Raw genomic sequence first — 25,433 nt, 5'->3', positions numbered from 1 at the left:
CATTCCATGGGTCGGGGTCCTGGACTGAGTAAAAAGAAAAAAGCAATGTGAGAGCCAGCATTTAGGAAGATTTCCTTTCTTCTGTTTGACTATGGATGCAACGTGACCAGCTGCCTCCTGCTTCTGCTCTCATGTCCTTGCTGTCATCATGGACCCCACTCCCAGGAACAAGTAAAAATACGCCCTTCCTCCCTTAAGTTGCTTCTTGGCAGGAATTTTGTCACAGCAATGAGAAAGAAACTTATTCAGTCCTAGATGTGAGTCCTCAGCACCTTCTCCCATTTTAACAACAAAAGTTGTATAATCAATAGATGTCATTTAATGCAAAACAAAAATGTAAGAGTAAGAACTTCTGATGGCAGAAAAGAACATTTTACTATCTTGACCATTAGAAATTACGTAATCATAGGAAGCGAAATCTGGAAGTGACCTTGGACATCTTTCATGTCTAACCCTTTTCTATACAGAAGAACATGAAGTCTTTGAGGAAACATGACTTATTTCCAAGGTCAAACGAGTGCATGTTAAAGAAGGGACTAGAACTTTAACCTTTTGATTCTCATCATTTCTCTTTCATTAATTCCTAAGATATGTATTCTTCAGTGTTGCCCATCTATATCCTGTCTCCTTCCATATAGCTGAATTACTAGTCAAAAGCAAAATCTTCACTATTCCGTAAAATTTATGTTAGTCCAATCAAGCAACAGACTACAGTCTGCATTTCTAAATACATGTGACAAATGCTTGTGAATTTCACACTTCACTAACCAACAAAACATGCATGAGAGCCACAAGCAAGGAGAACCTGATCTCTGTGCCTAATTCAGAGCTACCATGTGTGAATTTATGAACACCGGGAGTAAATCCAGGTAAACTTTAACAGCGTGTCACTTAGCATCAATGATGCGTCATTGGCCCTTAACTTAGCCACCATAGTCAGTGGATATGGTAAAGCCAGAGGTTTTGACCTTATGGAATGTATTTTGTTGCCCCAAATCATCTTCTTAGGTAGCTTAGTACCGAAATTCTGGACTTGGATTAGTGTGCTCTTTGTAACACATTTTGTAATTTTAAAATCTATTCACTCAACTATTTGCATGAAACTAAAATAAGAAAATCTAAACTTATAACTTTTGTGTTCAAGAATACATTTACCATGATAGTGTAATGTCCTGACAATGCTAGGAATTAGCTTGTTATTTCAAAACTGGAATAACATGAGATGTTACAGTGTTCATCATTAGTCAAAGGAAAAAATTTCTAGAAACTTTGTAGCCTTGTGTTAAATACATTCTGTTTATCAGAAAGACATTCTTGAGGCAGTTGTAAAGATTTTTTTTTTTTTTTTTTTTTTTTGGCTTTTTGAGATAGGGTCTCACTCTAGCCCCGGGTGACCTGGAATTCATTCATTATGGAGTCTCAGGGTGGCCTTGAACTCACAGTGATCCTCCTACCTCTGCCTCTCAAGTGCTGGGATTAAAGGCGTGTGCCACCACGCCTGGCTAAGAATTCTTCATTATAATGTAATTCCCTTGAAAAGATAATTTAGTTTCATTATAAAAGTAATCTAAATTTACTCTGTAGAAATTTGACTATAAAATGAACATTTAAATACAAAACTTGCAAAAGTTTTCCTTTTAGATGTTTGGGAGTATCATGTACAGAGAGACTTGTGGTTAGACATGTGTATACAACTTTACTTTTTAAGTGGTCACATCATAACACATTACTTACAGATAATGTCCCTCATAGGCAGCTCGGTGTATGGGAAGGTGCCCTGCTTTGTTAGGCACATTTCCACTTCCTCCATATTCCAGCAGGAGGGAAATGCAGTCAGGGTTACCCCCTCCGGCTGCCTCAAACAACACGGAGGCTCCGTCATCCGCCAAAGCAAACACGTCACCACCTGGCAGTGTAAAGCGCATGCCTTAGGATGACTGAACAGCACTGGTAAGGTAATAACCACTTCAAAACAAGCTGTCCTTTTCCTTTCTAGTTAGAGATTAAAAGCACATCTTCTGGGCTGGAGAGATTGCTTAACGGCTAAGGAGTTTGCCTGTGAAGCCTAAGGACCCAGGTTTGACTCCCCAGAATCTACATAAGCCAAATGTACAAGGTGGTACAAGGTCTGGAGTTCATTTGAAAAAAAAAGTATGTTTTCTGTAGTTTCAATAAGTAGTTATGTAACATGCTTCATTTTATTTTTTGGGGGGGAGGGAGTCACAAAACATGAGAAAGACAGTTAATGGCCATGAATGATCATGTGCTTCACAAAAGGTTATTAAACTTTGTAACTTAATAGTTGACATGCTTTCTATTCAACAAATATTAACGATACCTGATATATGCAATGTGTGACACCCAAAATGAGTAAATTTATCTTAAGCAACTTAAAGGGGAAATGAAAGTGTAACTAGAGGACATAAATGTACAACACCCAAGCAACTGTTATAGTAGGAAATATACTGTAGGGAAAGAGGGCTGTTTGAATGTACACCTGCTCTTCTTTGAGAATTAGGAGAAACTATTTACTTCCGGGCATATACAGCATCTGTAAACTGGAACCATGGAGCTTATTCTACAGGGATTACTTCATAATTACATGGTCACACTGGGTAAATCAGTAATAGCATTTACCTGAATAGAGGACACTTTGGGAATTAAGTGGCCACAGCCTTTGCTTATGGATGAGGATTCTAAATATTAGGCACTTAAGTAGGCCAGGATCTCATAAGGAGCGGTGCAGAAACCTAGTTATGAGTTGAGTTTCTTAATTCCTGATTGTACAGTTATGTAAAACACTTTGAAAGATTGCAGGTAGTGATGAAGGAGGCTGTAAGGACATGTTAGATACTGTTAGGAAGACTTAGGAAAGGATTTAGAAAGGTGTCTCAAGATGTTGACTCTGAGCTTTGCTAGAGCGTATTTTAAATGGGGACATGCGCATGATCCAAGCAGAGGTGGAGTGGACACTGCTGTTTTATACTGGCTAGAGTGTATGATGCAGGATTAGAATAGTGGAGATGAAGCCTGGAAAAACATTTCAGGTTGATGCAGTTGAGGTGTTCTGTATATATACAGTATTATAGTTGTTCTTGGGGCTGGGAACCACAGTTAAAGGCAGTTGCTTGCAAAGTTTGCTGGACTCAGTTCCCAAGCCACTGGCATAAATAAGATGCAAAAAAATGTGGCACAAATATCTGGTATTCGTTTTTAGTGGCAAGAGGTACTGCCCTCCCCCAGGCAGATAAAAAATAAATAACAGTTCAAAAGGAATATACTAGTGTAGTATAGTGTAGCTGTTCTTGAGGGACAGGAACGAAGTTGTGGTGATGGCTTAGTGGTTAAGCGATTGCCTGTGAAGACTAAAGACCCCAGTTCAAGGCTTGATTCCCCAGGACCCACATTAGCCAGATGCACAAGGGGCACATGCGTGTGGCTGGAGGCCCTGGCACGCCCATTCTCTCTCTCTCTCTCTCTCTGCCTCTTTCTGACTGTGTTGTTCTCAAATAAATAATTTTTTAAAAAAATGCTGTGGTATGTAGCATGGACTCTCCGATGGTGAGATTGGAAATCTGGAGAATAGTTAGCAAAATAGCACACTGGTTCAGGAAGGGGTGAGGGCCTAAGAAGGTTGACAGACAGATGTCAAAGTGGGGACAAAAGAGACTGTAGGAATTTGCAGTTGATTAGCTTTGTGAAGGAAGGTGATGGAGGAATAAAATAAATCTGATCTTTTAGCTTTGGTTAAGAGAAATTGTTATATCAGGCAGAAGGAAAAAAGGAAGAATTCAGCTTAGAAGAGAATGGTGAGACCCTGAGAGCCATCCATGTGAAACTGGGCTGTTTCTAGAGATAGCAAGCAGGGCTGCATTGTGGACCTGAAGAACACAGTACATAGGACATGAGTTGTAGAACAGGGGTCTGCTGGGCTGTGGTGCTAGAGCTGAGCCCCTCCTGCCAGTCACAGTCAGGGAAGGAGTGAGGGGAACCTGAGAGGCAGAACCCAACCCAGGACAGTATACTTGCTTGTACATACCTTTGTGGATTAGGTGCTCTAACACATCACAGTGACCATACTCAGCAGCCACTCCCAGCGGTGTGACTCCAAATCCATCTCTCAGGTGGACATTGCCTCCGTGACTTAGGAGCAGAGCTGTGATGTCTTTACGACCTTGCTTGGCTGCCTCGTGCATCGCTGACCAGCGCCTGACACATGGCTGGTCAAGACTGGTATCATGTTTAATCAGAGCAGACACCATGTCATAGGAGCCCTTTTGTACAGCTTGAACATACAGAAATACACATTAACATGAATAGCATACATGAGCATTACACTAACTACCAAATGAACAGCAAAGTAGACATTAGGTATTTCTTTTCTTCTACCAGGGTATTTTGCACTTCTCATTGGCCTTCTATATCTTAGACCCAATCTTCTGCTTAGAGAGTGCAAGTCTACAAGTCAATACTCCTTTCATTAGGACTCAAAGTTGGGTAAGAGTATCATGAAAAAAAAAAAAAATGCATGTCGCCAAGACAGAATGTTGTGTGTATTATTTCCAAATTTCAATCTCTTTACCAACAAATGGGAATAACAACTACTATTGGTTGGTTGTGGTGGTTAAGTTCTATTGTCAACCTGGTCACATTAGGAATCTGTAGACATTTCTCTTGGTTGGGTCTCTGAGGTTGCTTCCAGGAAGGACTAACTGAAGGAGCAAGTCCTTCCTCCAGAGTGGCCAGCCCTCCTGGTGGTGGGCTTTTTTTAAGGAAGCTCTGAAAGGAAGCAGTCTCTTTTGTTCCCCCACCTGGCTGCCTGGGCTACTTGCAGGTGAGTGCCTTCATTCCTACATTGATCTAGCCGCTTCGGCTGTCCTTTGTGGGCATTGGAACCAAGTTTCCTTAGCCTTCCAATGTGGACTGAAGATGGCAGCTCTCCAGGAAGACTGTAGGCCTTCAGTGGGAGATGAGGACTGCTGAGGCATCCAGCTATGCCAACCAAGCAGCTCCTGGGTTCCTTCACTCTGAAATCTAGAGACTACTATTGTTGGACTCTATAAACTAATCCAATAAATTCCCTTTGATTACAAATTCATTCTACTGGTTTTATTCCTCCAGAGAACCCTAATACTGTTTCATAAACCAAATCATGCATATTTAGTGTAGTAGCCAATATATAGTATATGCACAATAAATTATCATTAGTACTGGTGTCATTCCCAGGACTCTGGAGTTTCATATGTAAATGTGTATCACGTTGTCCTCCATAGAAACAGATTTTTTTCTTCCTTCCAAAGACAGCAATAAATATTAAATTAGGTGCATGGGAGATTAGAAATAGGACTGTATAGAATCTACATTTGTCAGCTCTTCTTAATGAGTATGTGACTGCTAATGAGGTATAATTTAAGAGAGTCACTAGCTCTGATATCTTCTCCCTGCTTGGCTCTATAGGCTGAAATTACAGCGTTAAAAGTTTCGCCGGGCGTGGTGGCGCACGCCTTTAATCCCAGCACTTGGGAGGCAGAGGTAGGAGGATCGCTGTGAGTTTGAGGCCACCCTGAGACTCCATAGTGAATTCCAGGTCAGCCTGGGCTAGAGTGAGACCCTACCTCAAAAAATAAAAAAAATAAAAAACCCAAAAAGGTTGGATTTTTAAGAGGTTGTCTTTGTTAAGATGTAAATACTGAAAAAAATGTTTCTTCTTATCAATACATAAAATCTTTACAAGAAATAGATCAGTTAATTCCACTCCTCATTTTCACCATCACTCAGCTGGTACATCTGAGTTGTATGAAAGGCTTCATGTAGGTACAGTGGACCATCTACAGGAGAAGCCCATGCTGTGCTGTCTGAAGAGAGACTTGAAAGCCAGACCTTTGCTGGGAATGGAGGGCATCAGAAGGCACATGGAATGTTCTGTACAGGGAGCCAGAATGCACAATGGATGGAAGGCTGACAAGAGGAAACCATTCCAGATGGTGAGCAGGAGGCTGAGCGTGAACCCTGATGAACACGTGATGAGGATGACTTTGCCGCTTCATGTGAGGCGGGCTCCAGTTTTCTCATGTCCACTGTCTAAAGTACACGCTGTTGACAAACGCATGTCTCAGAAGTGTCCATCGGCCATGCGGCTCTAATTGTGGTGAATTACCTCAGCCTAGCTGGTGTCATTGCAGAGTCAACACAGAGTGAACTAAGCAAGCTTTGAGAAAAGTGTCTTTTTAGCTTCATGCTATACTATTGCAGTTTCCTAGTACTGTGAAAAAAATGTTAAAATAATGATTTTTTTCCCTTTATGATGCTTTCATTTTGTTTCACCCCGGGTACATATTGATTGGTAAGATTAGACTTTCTTCATGAAAATAGTGGCATAAACAGGACATCTTTAACTTAAAACAATTTCTTAACATTAAAACTTCTTTCAATTTTTGAATAAAGAATGTGTTTCCTATAGAACTAATAATGAAAATTACAGAATCTATCTTTCAAATCTAACCCATAAAGATATTCTAAACTAATAAATGGATAAAACAGTTAAAATTGATAAGCACATTCTTGGTATAACATAACAGATGAAATAAGATTTTAAAATTTACATATTTCCAAATTTATTCTATTTCCGTTCTGAACACAGTGATAAAATTCCTTTCCTGCACTTTGGATATGGCTAGAGGTGAGAGTTAAAGCAAAATAGAACTTGAAGTTCATATAGTGCTCTGTTATGGGCAGTTGGAATTAAAGGAACATTAAGGTGAGGCAAAAATAAAACAAATGAAAAGCAAGCATGACTCAGTTGTCCTTTTAACGTGACTGGGCTGAGAGTAACAAGTGAACAACAATTCTGCTTCTAGCATCCAATAAACAAAGCTTTGTGTGCAGAAATCAAAGGTTTTCAACAGAAGCAACAAATCTGCATATGATTTTGTAACACTCCATCTGTGCTGGCATTAAAAATAATACATCATGGGCTGGAGGAATGGCTTAGCAGTTAAAGCATTTGCCGGCAAAGCCAAAGGACACGGGTTTGATTCCCCAGGACCCACATTAGCCAGATGAACAAATGGGCACATGTGTCCGGAGTTCATTTGCAGTGGCAGGAGGCCCTGCTGCACCCATTATCTTAATCTCTCTCCCTCTTTCTCTGTCCAATAAATAAATAAAAATAAAATATTAAAAAATACAGCATGGGCTAGAGAAATGGCTTAGAAAGTAAAGCACTTGCCTGTGAAGCCTAAGCATGTAGGTTCGATTCTGAAGGTCCCACATAAGCCAGATGCTGTCTGGAGTTTGCAGTGGCTAGAGGCCCTGGCATGCCCATTCTTACTCTCTCTCTCTCCTCCCCACACACCCATCTCTCTATCTCTAGTAAATAAATAAAAATAAATCTTAAAAAATACATGATGTTATTAGAGGTAAAACAACCCAAAGATGGGTATTCCACTTAGCATGTATAGAAGCTACTTAGGAAAAGAGTTCTCACTTGTCTGGAAAAAGCACTAGGCTAATGTGACATAATAACTTTTTAGCATGAAGGCAGAGGTTACTAATTCCTTGTCAGTATTTTTTTTTAACTTGGGTCATATATAATTAATGACATTTATTTCTTATTCTGTGAACAGACCTGATAACTCTTATTCAACAATTAACAGGCTACACAGGACATAGAAGATAAATGACAACTTGAGATTTGCCATCCTTTCTTTGTTGTGTTTCCATGATGATCCTCTCACAGGTGTCAGACTCAGTGTCTGCTCCTGAGAATATTTCCAAATTTACTTCAGTCTGGTGAGAATGTTCTGATGTGGGCATGGTGCTCCTCTTTCTTTATCTCACCCACGTTCTACTGCTTTTCTCTTTTGCTACATCTTGAACAAAGAGCTCTCCTTTCCAATGATCTCCACCTGGAGAATATTCCATTAGATGTCACATCTCTGTACTTCCTGAACTTATTTGGAACCTTTTTATTTTTTTGGTAGTTGTGCTCTGTAATTGCATGCTGGAACCATCTCTCTGGACCTTCTGTGGAGCAAGGAAAACAGTTCCCAGGCCAAGTGAAACAGGGCTGGGGAGGGGCACTCAGGGAAGGGAAAGAAAGGGATTGAAGTCAGACATTTTAGCAGATACACAGTAGTTTTCAACAGCTATGTATTAAGTAATTGCTATGTATTTCAAACTATGAAAGTTCTAGAAAAAAATTTATTTACCAATCAGAAGAGGTGTCTCTCCTTTATCATTTTTGGTGTTGGGCCACACTCCCTTTTCTAATAAAGTCCTTACATTTTCCACCAGATCAGCTTTAACGGCCAAAGTCAAGGGTGTTTCTCCATCACAAGTCTTGAATTCCCAGAGTGTCTTATAGGATGCTGAAATGGGAAAGGATTGTGTTAAAAAGTTAATTATTTACTTATGGGGCATTTCATAGGTCTGATTAGCCCTGTATTATACACATCAGATTGAACACATTCAAATGATGAGCAAGGGAAGAATAAATAGAGATACAATGAGAATCCAGCAAAGCACATTAAGGATTCGTAGGTGGACATGGACTGGCTGACCAAACTGACAGCTAAAAAACCAATGTCTGTGTTTCAAGTTGCTTTCTCTTAAAATGGGCTGCTAATTTTCACTTCTAAATTTATTGTAGAGCAATTCTTCAGTCATTTTCATTACATAAATTGCACCTGAGATTGTATTTTATCAAATGCGAGGTGTGACTACGAGAGTGTATTGGAATGTGTTAGAAAAGCAGCGTTATCCTTCCAGTCATCTGTGCCCGTCTTCTGTTTGTCTAATTCTCTAATGGGCTCCCTGGGTAATCAAGTATATTTCTCATTTTCTCTCAAAATATAGAGCTAGAAAGCAATACTGAAGCTTAAAAGACCTTCTCAAATGTGCTAAGACTACATTAGGATGACGGATAACATTATTTGTTGATGTTTACATTATGGAAAGATTAAGATTAAATATCTTAAGCATTATTTGTTGCAATCTGTAATAATTTTTTGGAAACTGTTAAATCAGGAAATAGTTGAAGACGAAAATTTTAAAACTGACTTACAAATGAAAAAATATATATATTTAAATAAATTAATCCATAATATGTAGAAAGCTTTTTTTAAAATTTAATTTATTAGTTTTCTTTTCAGTAAATACAGGCAGTTTGGTACCATTATTTAGGCTCATCTGTGATCTACCCCCTCCCATTAGACCCTCCTTGTTAATGAAAATGGGTCATGCATTGTGGGGTTAGCATAGGTGACAGAAATATCTTCCCAACAACCTGGGACACTTTCTTAGATGCAAAAATGCAAAGTGTGATCTCCAAATGTCCCAACTTTTGCTAATTTTTCTACTCAAGTTTTAAACATGGGTACTATCTGTTCAAATTCAAAATAAGTTTTTATTTTGTTTATTAATGTTTGTTGTGTTCATTTTGAAGCACCATAATGTCTACATTTCTGCTCTAGGTCTTCAGAGGTGCTATGGTCTCCTACCATCCAAGACGATCTCAAGTATTTGCTGAATGGGTTGAACGACAGCTTCATGCAATGGGAACCATCCCTTCTCATCAGCTTCATCCAGAGCATACTTGTATTTCACACACTCCTGGAGCTCAAGGATGTGACCTGAATCAAACATAAGGACTGATTACACATTGGCTTTTGCAAGGTGGGCTCTCCAATCCACCCCCAGAGAGGCCACTTGCTCACTCACCTTGCCTGATGGCTTCTATAAGCTTTCTGTTCTGATCACTTAGTGGTACAAATCTAGCAGAGGAAAAAAAAAAATAGCCATATTTGTACTGGTGACATAATCTGCTTACTCAAAGAGGTTAGCTGAGAGTGTAGCAGAATGTGCTACTTAGTATACAGATATTGGTCTCTTTGTTGGAATGTTAGTTGTATAAACTGTACTTGCGAATTTGTTCAAAACACTCAGGGTCTTTTTGGATTCCATAATGATTTAGAAAAATAGGCATCCCTATCCAGCCAAATTCAACTAGAAATTTTCTGTATAGGTAATTCCACTTTTGACAAGTAATGGGGATTTGTGGAAGATCAGATTGTTGAATTCTGAGCCAAGTGGACTTTGTAAAACAGTGAGATTCCTTACCAGAATAAAGGAACAGAAGGTAGGGTAGACATGTTCCCAGAGGAGGTATCAGGAGTCTTACAACAAAGTGAGTGCCCCATAAATAAATATTGCTGGCTGGAGAGATGGCTTAGAGGTTAAGGTGCTTGCCTACAAAGCCTACAAAGGATCCTGGTTCAACTCTCCAGGACCCACATAAGCCAGATGCACAAGGGGGCACATGCATCTGGAGTTTGTTTGCAATGGCTGGTGGCCCTGGGGAGACCATTCTCTCTCTTTCTCTCTCTCTCTCAAATAAATAAATTATATACATACCTACATCCATGTGTGTATATATGTATGTATGTATGTGTGTATGTATGTGTGTGTGTATGTGTATATATATATACAAAAGAAATACAAATAGTTATCATTTTAAAACATGCATATATAAGCCCCATTTCATTAAATTCAAAAGTTCTAAGTGCTAAAACCTTTAAGTACTTGCTCTTTGAACGCATTTGTGCATGTGTAATGGGGATATTTATGTGTGTGTGAGTGTAGGCATACACATATCACAGCTCACATGTGGAGGACAACTCCAGGTGTCAGTCCTCACTCTCTAGCCAAGGAAGGGTCTCTTACTGTTCATGTTTTAAATACTGTGCTTTCCAGGCTAGAGGCATTGTAAGCTTCCAGGAGATTCTCCTGTTTGTGCCTTACTTCTCACTCTACAAGCCAGTGAGACTCTAGATGTTAGCACTACAACCTGCCTTATGTGGGACCTAAGGATTTGAACTCTGGTATTCGTGCTTGGGTGGCAAGGGCTTACTCACTGAGACATCTTCCTAGGGCCTGAGTAGATTTTTTAACTTTTGATTTAATATTTTTCATTTTAGATAGAGAGAGAGGTAGAAAGAAAGAGGGGAAAAATGGGCATTCCAGGGCTTCTAGTCACTGCCAGCAAATTCCAGACATATGTGCTACCTTGTACATCTAGCTTTACATGGGTACTAAGGAATTGAAATTGAGTCCTTTAGCTTTGCAGGCAAATACCTTAACCATTAAGCCCTCTCTCCTGTCCTGGATTTTCTTTTTAGTACTAGCTTAAGTTGGACTTAAGCTCTTTTCTGAATCTTTTTATGCATGCTAATCTGGGCCCAACAGTTTACATAGCACTAGGAGAAGCATGCCAATGCTGTAACAAAGAAGAGTGATAGTTTATCGTCTCTACAAAGCAGCAACTGTCAGGTCTTAGGTCAGGTTTGTCTCCACATCATCTGAATGGTAGAGATAAGGACCATCTTAACTCTAGCCACTGACCAGGCACCAGCCATTCTGTAGATACCTAAACTACTTGTCCTGAGCATTGCTGTCTATTCTTTACAAGCCACTGCTTTTGGCTAGCCTATCTCCCCTAAAAATGACATGCAAAAACGAAAATAGTTGTTCACTAGCTCATTTATTTAAATATATATTTAAACTATTGAACAAGTTTCATTGTTTTTAGATGGAAAGTTTAATAAGTACAGAAGTTGTTGACTGGGGAGTTGTTGACTCAGTGAATAAAGACTCACTGCTCAAACTAGAGTATTTGAATTAGATCTCCATATAAAATGTCAGAAGCCTCGGTGGGCTTCTGAAATCTCAACACATTAGAATTTCCTGGAGCTTTGTGGTGAGTGTAGCAAGGATCAGCACAGTGGAATATAGAGGACTGACCTAAAAAGTTGTCTTCTGACCCCCACACATGCACTATGGCATGGATTGATATACTCATGCACGTGAATATGCATACATACATACATACATGCACACACAGAGAACAAAAAAAAAAAGGATATTGAAAATAGTTCTATGATAAGGCTGACAATCCAGTATGAAACTACTTTAATTAGTAGTACTACTGGGCCCAAATGTATTCTCTCTATGAAATTTTGCATGACAAATCACATGGTAAATTTTACATCGTCTTTTCAAGAGAAGAAACTAAAATAGCATCTGCAGGTGACTTACAAAGTACATTTGTGGGGCTGGAGAGATGGTTCATTGGTTAAAAGTGCTTGCTTACAAAGAATATTTGACATGCCTTCTCTTTCTTCAAGCTTAGAAAGTCATAAAGTGTAAAAAGATAACTCTAAATGTGCTGACAGTCAAGGTCCCTGACCTCTGGATAGACTGCACACAAATCAATAGCACTGTGAAGATCTTGTTCATTTTTCTGTACCAACCTGCCTGTTGTGCATCCTTTCATCCCAACACTTGGGAGGCGGAGGGAGGAGGGTTTTGAGGTTTAGGCTACCCTGGGGGCTACACAGCATGTCAGCCTGAGCTGCAATAATGAGACTTTGTCTCAAAATAAACACCAACAAAAACATTGTTCTTTACACTTCAGAACAGAAGGGATAAGACGGGCGTGCTGGCGCACGCCTTCAATCCCAGTACTCGGAGGCAGAGGTAGGAGGATCGCCATGAGTCTGAGGCTGTCCTGTGACTAGAGTGCGTCCAGGTCAGCCTGGGCTAGAGTGAGACCCTACCTTAAAAAAACAGAAAAACAAAAACAAAAACAGAAGAGAAGGGATAAACTGTGCTACTATTCCAAAGCTGCACCTAAGAGTACAATCTTGCTCCCGTGAGCATGGCTGCTCACAGTGGGCGACTCTGCCTCCTCACAGGCCAATGTGTGCACTTGGGATCCTCTGCATCGGGAAGATTCAAATGCTTCACTTTACTTCGCACTTGATGTCCATGGGTTCATTTTCTCTGGTCCCTAGACTGTAACTAACTGCATGAGAGCAGAGAATTAGGACACAGCTTCAGGTCTAGAGAAACGTTTGCACATAGATCATGGTCTATTATTGTGCTTTGGAAAGAGAAAACAAATGCTGAGACATAATCCAATCTTGGCTTTGTTCTTACAACTGGCCGTTTTTCTCAGGTATGCAGTCTGTTTTTGTTTGTTTGTTTGTTTTGCATCTGGTTATTTTGACATCTGCTTCTTTTTCTTTCACGAGGCTCTCCCAGCTGTCCAGACTCCTAGCCCACACTGCCTCAAGCTGGCATAAGAGGCTTCTCGTATAGAAACCCTTTCTGGAATGCTCTACTTCCTTTTCTGCCCTCCACTGTCCATGAATATCTCTCACATACATTTTAATTCACTCATTCTGTACTTGCTTTGCAAGAAGTTCTTCACATATTTGTGTTTTGTGTTCTCACTTGAACTATGAGTTTCTTGCAAGAACCAAAATTAAATTTTCATTTTTGTACTGTTGAAGATTGGACCCAAGGCCTCATACACACTGGGAAAGCACTGGACCTCACCTACAATCCTGATTTTTTTTTTCCATTTTCCGCTCTTATAACATTTTTTCCATTCCCACCTATTTACCATCATAAGAAGCATATAGTTTCTCTCAGTGATCACAGGAGGAAAGTTGTTGACTTTTTTCTAGCCAATAAGCACCAAGCCCTCCAGATAAGAACATTGGATGACAAAGTTAAGCCTGTAGCATTGTCGGCTCTCTGTGGTGAAAGAGGGGCTGCAAGGTCATGGGATTGGGAGTGGGATTCAGAGCTTTTCACCCATTAAGCCTACAGCTTAACTCTGGCTGAAATCCGGGCTTCCAGTACCTGAAATACCACTGGCTCCTTAGAGACCGAGATGGTCTGTGAGTTCCCCCACACCTTCTTAGTAGCCATTTACTATCAAGAACATCATCTTGATATTCTTAACTGTTTCATATCCACAACGGACACCAGGCAAAAATAATGAGAAAACCTACGTGGATCAGCTCCAGGCTACAGGCTTCCCCCAGTAGAACTGACAGCTTGGCTGGGTGGGAGTTCTGCATAGTCGCACTAGAGTTCCAGTTCTATAGGAGACCATATGTTCTCCATACTTGGCATGTAATACACAAATTCTCTGAAATTCCTTTAAGTTTTAGGAGGAAAAAAAAACCCTTCAGCTCAATTGCAGTTTTCTAAATGCTAAGTTACAAAAGTCTAACCCAGATATTAATATTAATATTTATTAATTTGTTTTGCAGATGGGCTGGGTTTCATCCCAAATTTAAACTTTTTTGTTTATTTTTACTTATTTATTTGAGAGTGACAGAGAGAGAGAGAAAGAGGTAGATAGAGAGAGAGGGAGAGAATGGGTGTGCCAGGGCTTCCAGCCACTGCAAATGAACTCCAGACGCGTGCGCCCCCTTGTGTATCTGGCTAACATGGGTCCTGGGGAATCGAGCCTCGAACTGGGGTCCTTAGGCTTCACAGGCAAGTGCTTACCGCTAAGCCATCTCTCCAGCCCTCATCCCAAATTTAGATAGTAGGACTAAGGACAGCCTGATGGCCACGTAAACTTTATAATACTTTTGGAAAAAACAAAAGTGGTGATAATACTCAGAACCATCAGCTATAGAGTGCCGGCTTTGTTTCAAGAGCATTGTGAAACACTCTACACACACTGCTATTGTGTTTTCCAATCCTCACTCTGGTTGTATATTGTGGGGATTATGGACCACTGTGGATAATTGAAAATTTGGCTTTTCAGAAGCAAAGCTAACTCTTTGAGGCACATCACTTGTAAGGTCTGTCAGAAGCTGCCATCTGTCACTTTTAAAAGAAAACACTCTGATTTTGTCTTTACAGTCAGCTCTTGGTAACCATAACTTCCATAAATTAAAATTAAAAAAAAAAAAAAACAGCTCCCAAGGGAACATGAATGTTTTCTTTTGGTTCTGTGAAGTAAGGCTTTGTGTGATTTTGGATGGTCTATGTCCTAAGCTTGCCTTTATTCTATATGTTTTGTTTTGGTGTCTAAATATTCCTGTCCAAAAGATAGGATCAACATAGCAGTTGGTGTCGGACAGAAGAGGTCAGGAGGTTTAGATGGTACTTCGAGGTAATATGCAAGAGTAGAAATGATCCCTCATTCTAAATTACCTCTTATCTTTGATCCATAATGATGTCTTGTGTCAAAGTGGTTGATGAATTTATGACACTCCTCAGAGCACCCCTTGACATGTAGCTCCCATATCCTGCAATCACTGTTATGCTTTCCCCAGAACAAGGACAAATTTACCTGCATTCTTCATGAATGGCTGTGTTGGCTTAGTACTGATCACATTCAAATCTGTTGCCTCACCAACCTGGGTGGTCTGTCTGGGGCATATCAAAATTGAAGCTATCTCCCTCCATGAGTAAATCACGAGATTGGCCTGAGAGGATGAGTGGACAGTAGCTTCTGTGGTTCAAGGAAGGACTGTGGGTCTATAAATATATTGCCATCAACACCTGTCACATCACTGAGAGAGTATGTCCTTCAGGGCATATTGTTCCAGTTTCTATCCCTTTGAAAATGCCAGTGGCAGCAAGCATGATGGTGCACATCTGCAATCCTAGCTAGCCCTCAGGACACTGAGTTAGAATTGAGAGTTTGAGGCCAGTCTGAGCTACATAATTGACCATGTGCAATTAAATAAAATAGAACAAAATAACATGCCAGGGATACCATACTGGGTATGGTATAGAATCAGGATTTCTTGGAAGAGTTTCTGAGAGTAGTATGAATCTGGCAAAATGACAGAAGGTTGGTTCATTGCTGAGATCAAGTGTGAAGGGATAATGGGCTTTAAGAAGGGCAAAACATGGGCTGGAGAGATGGGTCAGCAGTTAAGGCACTTGCCTACAAAGCCAAAGGACCTGGGCTCGATTTCCCAGTACCCATATAGAGCCAGATGCACAAGGTGGTACATGCATTTGGTGTTCACCTGCAGTGGCTGGAGTTCAAGGAACACCCATTCTCTCTCTCATAAATAAGTCAATAAATAAATAAGTATTTATATAAAAATAAATGCAAGATATAATAAAATTTAGTTTTCTTCACAATTTTACAAAAGCACAACCCACGTCCAATGCCCAGGTTTCTGCTCTGTGGAAGGCAGGTTAGATTCACAGAGAGGAACTTTTCTTTACCTTGAATATGCTACAGTTCCTGACTGGTGAGCTCATCTGCTGGAGTCCTGGAGAAAAGATTGTTGGGATTTATCCTATCTGAGAAAGAGTAAGAATTAAATAAAAACAACTTCAATTTTTGGTTTTGTTAAGGAAATTAGTTAACACATTAAAAATGTTTTAATTTTTATTTATTGGACCATTTGTATATACAAATTCAAAAATACAGTGAAATTACCATAAATCAAGTCTGTTATAACTTTGATGGTCATTGCCTATGCACTTCTGTTTTTCAAAGTCCTATTGTACAAAGTGGCAAGTCAGATAAATTATTTGTCTGATTTTAGCAACAGAGCTTACTAATCCCCAGAAGTTTCCAGTGAGAAATTTAGTTCTGTTACAACTGGAATCCACCACATCGTGATTCTTAATTACAGTTAATGCAGTTCAAGTTTCACCTTTCATGGGATTTGCCTTTCATACTAGAGAGAAAGCTTATTAGTGATGGGGAGAACTAGATGGTTCAAGCAACATCTTTCTTAACAGTACAATATATCTGCTGGTACATTTAACCTTTGTCAAAATCAATGTCACGCTGTGGTACCTCAAAGATATACAACTTGACATTTCAAAACAAGAAATAACAATGCAAATGAGCCAATGGGTCTCTTCACACTGAGTATGATGGCTGGCACGTGGCAAGAATTCAGTTAAGTATTATCTGGATGAGTGCATTATTGAACAATCAGATATACACTGCTTTTAGAATGAACCAATGAGCAGAATAGACTAAGCTTGTATTTTCTTTTTAAGTCATACCTATGTTTTTACCAAACTCCTGTTCCAGTTTTGGTGCTGCTTAATTGCCATGTAAATATACTAGCGGCAAAACCTGCCACTGGTTGTGCTTGTCTATTTTCATATTACAAAAGTTGACATCTTTACTCTCTACTATTGAATTCCAAAGTAAGCTCGATGATGACAGAAGTGTGGGAAGAAGCATGCTAGATTCTAAAAACAATACAAGAAAAAAAAATTAAGTAATTTTTTTGTTTTATTTTTAAAAATAATAATAATAAAAAAGAAACGACACCAGATTGTAAGGAGGGACTTTAGGTTCCTTAGCACATGGATTTTCAGAGTATCAGGGTAGTAAAAACAGATAGAGGAGCTAGAGAGGTGGCTCAGTGATGAAAGGCACTTCCTTGCAAAGCCTGTTGGCTGGGTCTCTTCCCTAGTATCCATGTAAAGCCAGACACACGAAGTGGCACGTGCGTCTGAAGATCTTTTGCAGTGTCAAGGTCCAGTGTCAAGGCTGATGCCATTCATGTTCTCTCACTAAGCAGCAAATAAACATATTTAAAAACTGATAGAAAGAGAAAGGCTAAAACATGAGAAGTCAGCTAATGTGTTTCTATTTTTACAAATGTCCCGTGCTTTACAATTCTAAATGCAATGATCTATCTTATAAAATGAATAGAAAAAAAAATCTGTATGTTAAAATATATCCCTCAGTTCCATTTAAATCACTGAAACATTATAATCTAAATGTCTAAATGATAGTGAATGGGCCCAAGACACTATTGTATGTGGTGTGCACAGCCAATTAAATCCAATATGGTTATTAAAATTATTATACATGAAGCACTTTCGTGTCATCTCTTATAACCATGGTCATTTAACCACATATGACCAGATATTTTGAATGGCTGAGATTGGTCTGAGCCGGTGGTGGTAGCACTCGACACTGGTAGGAAACTGCTAGAGGCAGAGGCAAGATGACCAAAGTTACTGAGTTGCGTAAGGGGAACTAAGATGGATTGTTGTTGTTGTTTTCTCCCCTGTCCTCAGCGGATTCACAGTATCCCCATAGGATCAGCCTAAATGTGGTTTGACAGATGAATGGATAGAGAAATGTGCTATATGTTTACAATAGAATATCATTCCGTATATACAATATAAAAAAGGAAATACTGTCAGTTATGACAAGATCGAAGATGGAGGACATTATGTCAAATAAATCAGACACAGGAAGAGAAATATTTCAGAATCTTATAAAATGTGAACTACTATAAAATGTAACAATACTGGTCTCATAGAAACAGAGTTGAGTGATAGTTGCTGGTGCCTCGGATGTGGGAGTTTAGGGACATGTTTTTCAAAGGATACAAAGTTTCAGTTAGGTAGGGTGAAGGCATTCTGATGGTCTATTATACAGCAATGCGACTACAGCTAACAATGCTTTATGATATTCTTGGAATGTGGTAGGTTGGTAGATCTTAGGTGCTTTTCAGCAATAACAATTAAAAGTTGGACTGGGGGGGGGAGGGAGGGTATTACCATGGGATTTTTTTTATAATCATGGAAAATGTTAATAAAAATTAAATTTAAAAATAAATAAATAAATAACTCAAAAAAAAAAAAGTTGGACTAAGACTGAGTTGTGGAGCCAAAGTTTGCAAACTCTCTGAAACACTGCCTTCATCAGCGCTCAGGCAGGAGTAGGCAAAGCACCCTGGTAACTTTGAGAAGAGAGAAATTTGCCCAAATTTACAGCAAAGTGGGGAAAACATGATGGAACAAGTTCCTTAGCTTGGAAAGGAGCAGATATTCAATAGAACCACCAATAATGAGTGGCAGCCCCCACTTATTGACATCTTAGAAAGCTATTTTTGGTTCACATGGCTGAGTTAGCTGTAAGGTGAACAAAACTGATTTAATGGCATTAATTACTTAAAATACTTAAAAAAAAAATCTCAGGATCATAAACAGCCGTATACATATCTTTTTTCCTAAGAACATTTAATTCTGGGACAGGGTTTATTTTGTTGTGCATGACAGAATTCCTGCCTCTTACTCAAGTCAGTTATTTTCCTATTCTAATCTCACTCAAACTGTAAGAGCCTTTGCACTTCTTAACATCTCTGCTGAAATCACACTCAGGCCATGAACTTCCTTCTGCTGGAGGCAGTGAGTGTAGAAGACAAGGGGCCCTGCTCCAGGCCGGCCTCCCCACGAAAGTGGCCTGGCGGGTGGTCAAACATGCTTGCTACTATTGGGTGGGTGAACACCCCTGGAATGGGGAAGTAGGTGCCTCGTATGTTTGGGCAGTTTCAATTCTGTTCCTCACCCTTGGCCAGGTTCTCTAAATCTGCATTATTTCACTCTCACTTTTTCCTGGAATTACCTATCCATCCTCAGGGTTGAAGACCACCCAGTGGCCCCACCTGTAAATTCCCACCCACCCAACACGTAACTGGCCAGCCTCAGCTGCCACCTTCAGCCATGTGGAGAAACACTGACATCCTAGCCATACCTTGAAACCACTGTTCAAAAGGCCCAGTGCTCCTTCCTGTGAACGGTTACTAGGAAAGTGTTGCTCCATAGGACCCTCCATAAGTGTCTCCCTAGAGGGCAGCCTTCTCCTCTCAAGGATGGATAATTACTCTCACTGTGACAGGGTTGAGCTTCCCTCACCATCTTGATGGCTCTCTTGTGGCTACACATTTATCTGCCTCTTTCTAAAAGTGGCTCTAAGCTACCCTGAAGGAAGCACAATGGGTAGAGTTGGACCAGCATAGCAACAGTTGTCCATGATTCCCTCCATTCTCTTAGGCGCTATACATCTATTATTTTAGCTCAAGGTCAGATGGATTTGGAGGATTTCATGTTCTGCATTAGATTTGGATTTCTTCCAGTGTTTATGTGTGTGTATGTGTGTTTGCGTGTTTGTGTGTGTCTGCTGCACATTGTTCACTACACCATTCTGTGCAGTACTGTATTTTTGACCATATTTCAACTCTTTAAGATGTAACCTTTATTCCCATCTCCTAAGATCTAGTGAATTTTCTACCCCTTCCAAGTTTTCTTTTATTTGTAGATACAATATCCATGTTTTCTACATTCTTATGCTCTGCTGACACTGACAAATGTTGAGCAGAATCAGCACAGGACAGAGGCCTCCAAGTTGACAGGGATCTGTGACTTAGCGCCCTTAGAGAAAAGCTGTTTATCCATGTACAAATCCTCTTAGAGACACCATAGTCTAGTAGCTGTGTCTCCTTTCTGATAATCAGATCATCAGGGAGTAATTCCCAGCACCACGTTACAAAGCAAATGGGACGTACATTGTCCCTCTGCTCTGCTAGGCAACAGGACAGAGGAAAACTGGTTCATCAGTTCATCTGGATCATTCTTTCTACCAAAACATACATATTCAGTGTTTGTTACATCTCAGGCACAAGACCACACATAATTACATGGAATATGTACCACAGGGAGTTTGCTGATTTTAAGTAATGTATTCTAGACTTGCCCTACTCCATTAACTTTTCTCTTCAAGGTTTAGCACAGGGGAAAATACTCAGTAGATCATCAATATATATCTTAATTTTGAATTGAATAATACCTTAACTAACATCTATTGAGGCATAGTATGCTATGTACATGGACTGGATCATGTCATTTAATGTTTACAGTACATTTTCTTCCCATTTTACAAATGAAGGAGCTGAAGCAGAGTGGTGCAGCAGTTTGTTCATGCTTGCACATCAAGTAGCTGGTGGTGATGCAGCGTGTAAACCTAATCATTTTATAATAGAGACCACACAGGCTTAACCATTAGACTATAGATGATGGTCTTATTTATTAACCTGAAAACTCAAAAGCCTCAGAAAAAGTTTTCTAGAAGAAGTAACCAAAAATCCACTTGAAATGTTATGAATTTTTACTCAAAAAGTATAAAATTGAGGTACTTTATTACAATAAGTGAATGTTCTTTCAGGAAGCAGTGATTGGGACACTCTTGTACATATCACTGGCATTTCATGGAAATCAAATCATTTCATATGTAGACGATTACTTAGGATTCATCCAGTTAATAGATAAGGGACAGAATCAGGTATACCTTAAGGTCACTCCAATTTTAAGATTTGGTACTATATAATTTGCAAGACTAAATCCCCAAATCTAGTGCATTCCCTTTTCTACCTTAAAGGAGTTCTTCAATCTGCACACAAAGCACATAACTCTTACAATTAATGATAAAATAGGTCATCATATAGATTTAACTATTCACAAACATCTTTTTTCCCCCTCAGAAATCACAAGCACAGAGAAGTCCCTTCTGGGACCCCAAAGTATGTGTACAGGCACTTCCATAGCATATTCCTCCTTATTGCATTCTTTTAATGGTATGTTTTTGTTATGTTATGCAGGATAATTATGCAATCGAGGTGACATTCTATAAATAAAGGAACCAATCCTGGCTTTATTCTATAATTAAAAAGGTCACATACAGGCAAGCCCACAGGTGGCCAATAGGAATGAAAGCAATGAGGAGCAAGCACAATCTACCTGTGTTTCTATCTAGTATGAATATTTCTAATACTGAACTACTCCATAAGCTAGTTGGCAAGGAACAGATTAAATATTTCATGATCTCACCTTTTGGAATGCTCGTCTTTTCATTCTTACCAGGGACTTGCCTTCCCAAATCAGAGGAAGTGCCCTGGAGCCAATGTGTTCCTTTGCATATCTAAAATTAAGTATCCAGTTGGTGGTTAAATTGAGACCTGACCTTGCACAACCGAAACACAAGCGTTCTCTGGCACACAAAAGTATTACCCATGACTTCTCTTGACTCTCATCAAAAGAAATTCAAGCCAACAGAGGAATAATAAGATTATCTGTGTCCTGATTGGTTCAAAGAGCTCTTGGAAAAGAAATGATCTACTAGCTCAGCTGCTGGAAAGTTTGCTACTGAAGGAATGAGATCTTCCACCTAAGAAGAAAAAAAGCATATGCTCATAGTTTTGTATGACCTCGTGAGATAAATCTCATTTTGTGCATTGGCAGAACGTAATCCCCTGGGCAAATTATAATGCACATTATTTTTCATTCTTCATCTTTTAGACCCAGGTCAAATTGAATTAAGTGCAATCATCTCACACTGGCTTTCTGTCTTTATGTTGGTTTTTACTTAGTAATTGCCATATAGTCTGAAACGTGCATATAGGTGGAAACTAAGAAAATATGATTAGAATTTTAGTCTTCAGGAATTTGTTTCTAACCCTTCCCTCAAAAACAGAAAACAATGACATGTACAGGCATTTCCTCCTACCCAAAAATAAAGGCTAACCCCACAATGCACGACCCATATACCCCAACAAGGAGAGTCCCTGTGGAGGGGGGAGGACAGGGAGGAGGTTAACAATGGTACCAACTTGCCTGTATTCACTGAGTATAAAATAAATAAATAAATAAATAATAAACAAATAAAATAATCTTAAAAAGAAAGAAAGACAGAAAACAAAGCAGACCAATAAAGCCTACTGTCCTGCTGGTTTTCTAAAGAAAATAATCTGCTTTGAGTTTATTTTGTCATAGCTATCTTTGAGCTAGCCCAGGCTGCTGTGAACCTTTACAAAGCCATCTGGCTTCTGTCTCCTCTCCTCTCTATCCTACCAAAAAACAAACAAACAAACAAACAAAATCCTGCTTGATGATCTTTGGCCTCCTTGTTTCTGAAGTTGAAAAACAATCCACATTTCTTCTCTCAAAGGCCTATGCTAGATTTGCTTGAGTTGATTCTTCTTGCATCCTAGGCTTTTGGGAGCAGATGCACAAATTCTGTCTTTCTTCTCATTTTTCTTTGCACTTGGTGTCAACTGAATTAATATGCACATTTTCACAAGTCCTACCTGTTTGCTTAAAAACTTGTCTCTCTCTCTGTTTTTTTTTCTTTTTTCTTTTTTTTTTCAAGGTGGGGTCTCATTCTACCCCAGGCTGACCTGGACCTCTTAGGCTTAGGTCTTAGGCTGGCCATGAACTCACAGTGATCCTACCACTTCTGCCTCTGCACTGCTGGGATTAATCTACTTCCAACACGCTTGGAGCAAATTTTGAGAAATTATTCATGTTTACACCACTATTATCTGTGCATTGTAAGACTCAAAGATGGAAATTAAGAGGTTCTGTACACATTTTAAAAATTATTAATTTGTTTTGTTATTTTTTCCATAAATATTGTTATGAAAGACACCAGAGTTGTTAAATGCTATAAAATTTATACCACATTTTAAACTTTCTACCTTAAAACTTTAAATAAAATTTTGGACTATAATGTAAACTTACGAGAAAATGTGTGCTTGACGCATTAAGACACAGCTGTCACCTTTCAGTGACACATCTGCTCTTAGAACATTTTGTACCTGTCTATCCATTTGTGTAACAGCTACTATAAATCTTCCTATGTGACATAATGTTTAATCTTAAGTTTAAGATGACATAAAGGGCAAAAAAATACGGTAAGATGTCAGACTTATGAATAAATATTGCTTTACCACTTACTATCTCTGCTACCTTCATTTCACCAATTAAATTTTTGAGCCGGGTGTGGTGGGATGCCTGCTATAATCCCAGCACTGGGCAGGCTGTGACATGGGATCATGAGATCAAGGTCACCCTGGGCTACACAGCAGGACTCTGTCTCAACTAACAAAAACATAACAACAAACTGGCTCAATTTATTCACCTGTATTATGTAACTAATAATAATGATAATAGTTAATAATAACTATGATTCCTGCCATTTTTATGAGGTCTGTTCCTATAGCCAGCCAGCCTTATGCATATATAAAACATCCTTACAGTAGTTCATGTATTTGGGAGAATTATATGCTAGTGATATTAATATGACCTCCAAATTTGTATGATTCAAAAGTTAGTTTTTCCTTTGAATTTTCTCAAAGTGATACAATGTGCCTGTGATTAGCCTAGTAAGGATGAGTTTTACAGAGGTGAGATTACTCAACAGGACCGTTTATTTGAAGGCACGTGTAATGACTTACTTTCAAATGCACAACCCTTTTCTCTATATTTAGGAAGACATTGCATGTCTTGTTTCATGGTGGTAAATATAGCAAGTGATATGAAGAGTCTGAGGTTAGAATGGCTGGGACAGATTAGGAGGGACAGTCCTCAGGCTCACCCATTTCTATTTTGGGACTAAGGAGTTTGGGTAGCATATAGTCTGGCATTTTTATGTTTGTTTTTAAATTATGTGCTGGCCCTGTACCTCACTTCTCCCACAGGCCTTTGACAATGATTTGAAAATACAGTTATTGCTATGGTTAGTCATGCATCCACATTCATCCCTCTTCAGAGCCTTTTGTTATGTTCTTTCTGACCCAGCCGTGTTTGTTATGAAGCCTTCTGAGAAGTGCAGCAGACACTATGGCTTCGACACTACGTGGTAGGGGCTTGGGTTACCCTGTTGCTGTGTTCACAGTAAGCAAGGCCTGCACTTGGCTCTGATTTCACTTTAGAATATTTCAGGCTTATTCCTCCCTGTTCCTCCCTTTCTCATTTGCTCATTATCTTGGCTTTGACTTTGAAGTTTGTGAGTTTAAAAAAGGGCATAGTTGCTTTCAGTTGTGCATGCAACACAGAAGAAATGTAAGAAAGAAGTCCTCTGTAGCATGCTTCCCAGATCTTGGATAATTATTTGCTTCCTGTGCTGTATGCTATTTTTGAAAATCAAAACATTGTAACTGAATCCAATGTATGCACCCCAAACTCCCCCAGGGGGGCTGATATCATAACTCCTCTCAAGAGCCCATGCTGTTGGCATCACTGTGGTCCTTTAGCTTCCAGGCAACCCCACAGAAAAGAGGGTTGATCTTTTTAACTTTTTTTGAGGTCAAGTTTTTTTAATTTTTTATATTTTATTTTTATTTATTTATTAGAGAGAAAGGAGAAAGAGAGAGAGAAATACAGAAATAGGGAGAGAGACAGAGAGAATGGGCATGCCAGGGCCTCCAACCACAGCAAATAAACTCTAGAAATGTGTGCCGCCTTGTGCATCTGGATTACATGGGTCTTTGGGAGTTGAACCTGGGTTCTTTGGCTTTGCAAGCAAGTGCCTTAACCGCTAAGCCATCTCTCCAGCCTATAGACCAAAATTCTTAAACTTCTAATAAAGTCGAGTCATGGTACAGCTGGCTCATATGACAGTTCTACTTCTAATGTTTTGAGATACCTCTACACTGATATCCATAGTTTACCTACTTTAAAAATCAGAGGCTGGCTGAGCGTGGTGGTGCATGCCTTTAATCTTAGCAGTCGGGAGGCAGAGGTAGGAGGATTGCCGTGAGTTTGAGGCCACCCTAAGTTTACACAATTAATTCCAAGTCAGCCTGAAAAAAAAAAATCAGGGGCTGGAGAGATGGCTAAGCAGTTAAGGCTCTTGCTTGCAGAGCCTAAGGACCACGGCTCGATTCTCCAGTACCCATGTAAGCAGATGCACAAGGTGGCACATGTGCCTGGAGTTCATTTGCAGTGGCTAGAGGCCCTGCCATGCCCATTCTCCCCACTACTCCTCAAATAAATAAATAAATAAA

General features: G+C 39.5%; 1 protein-coding gene across 1 annotated transcript in view; it reads right to left on the bottom strand.

The window, feature by feature from the left end:
- Positions 1–23,940, bottom strand: part of Asb15 (ankyrin repeat and SOCS box containing 15) — a 33,423-nt gene extending 9,483 nt beyond the window's left edge. The window contains 7 exon segments of the mRNA XM_045160069.1: positions 1,735–1,906; positions 4,040–4,285; positions 8,211–8,369; positions 9,501–9,632; positions 9,721–9,773; positions 23,167–23,281; positions 23,883–23,940. Of these exon segments, the coding sequence (XP_045016004.1) occupies positions 1,735–1,906; positions 4,040–4,285; positions 8,211–8,369; positions 9,501–9,632; positions 9,721–9,773; positions 23,167–23,281; positions 23,883–23,940 (935 nt within the window).
- Positions 23,941–25,433: the final 1,493 nt, after the last annotated feature.

The sequence above is a fragment of the Jaculus jaculus genome, chromosome 10 (assembly GCF_020740685.1).
Source record: "Jaculus jaculus isolate mJacJac1 chromosome 10, mJacJac1.mat.Y.cur, whole genome shotgun sequence".
Classification (NCBI taxonomy): Eukaryota; Metazoa; Chordata; class Mammalia; order Rodentia; family Dipodidae; genus Jaculus; species Jaculus jaculus.
Note: the sequence above shows the minus strand (reverse complement) of the source record. Positions and strands in the feature narration are given on the sequence as shown.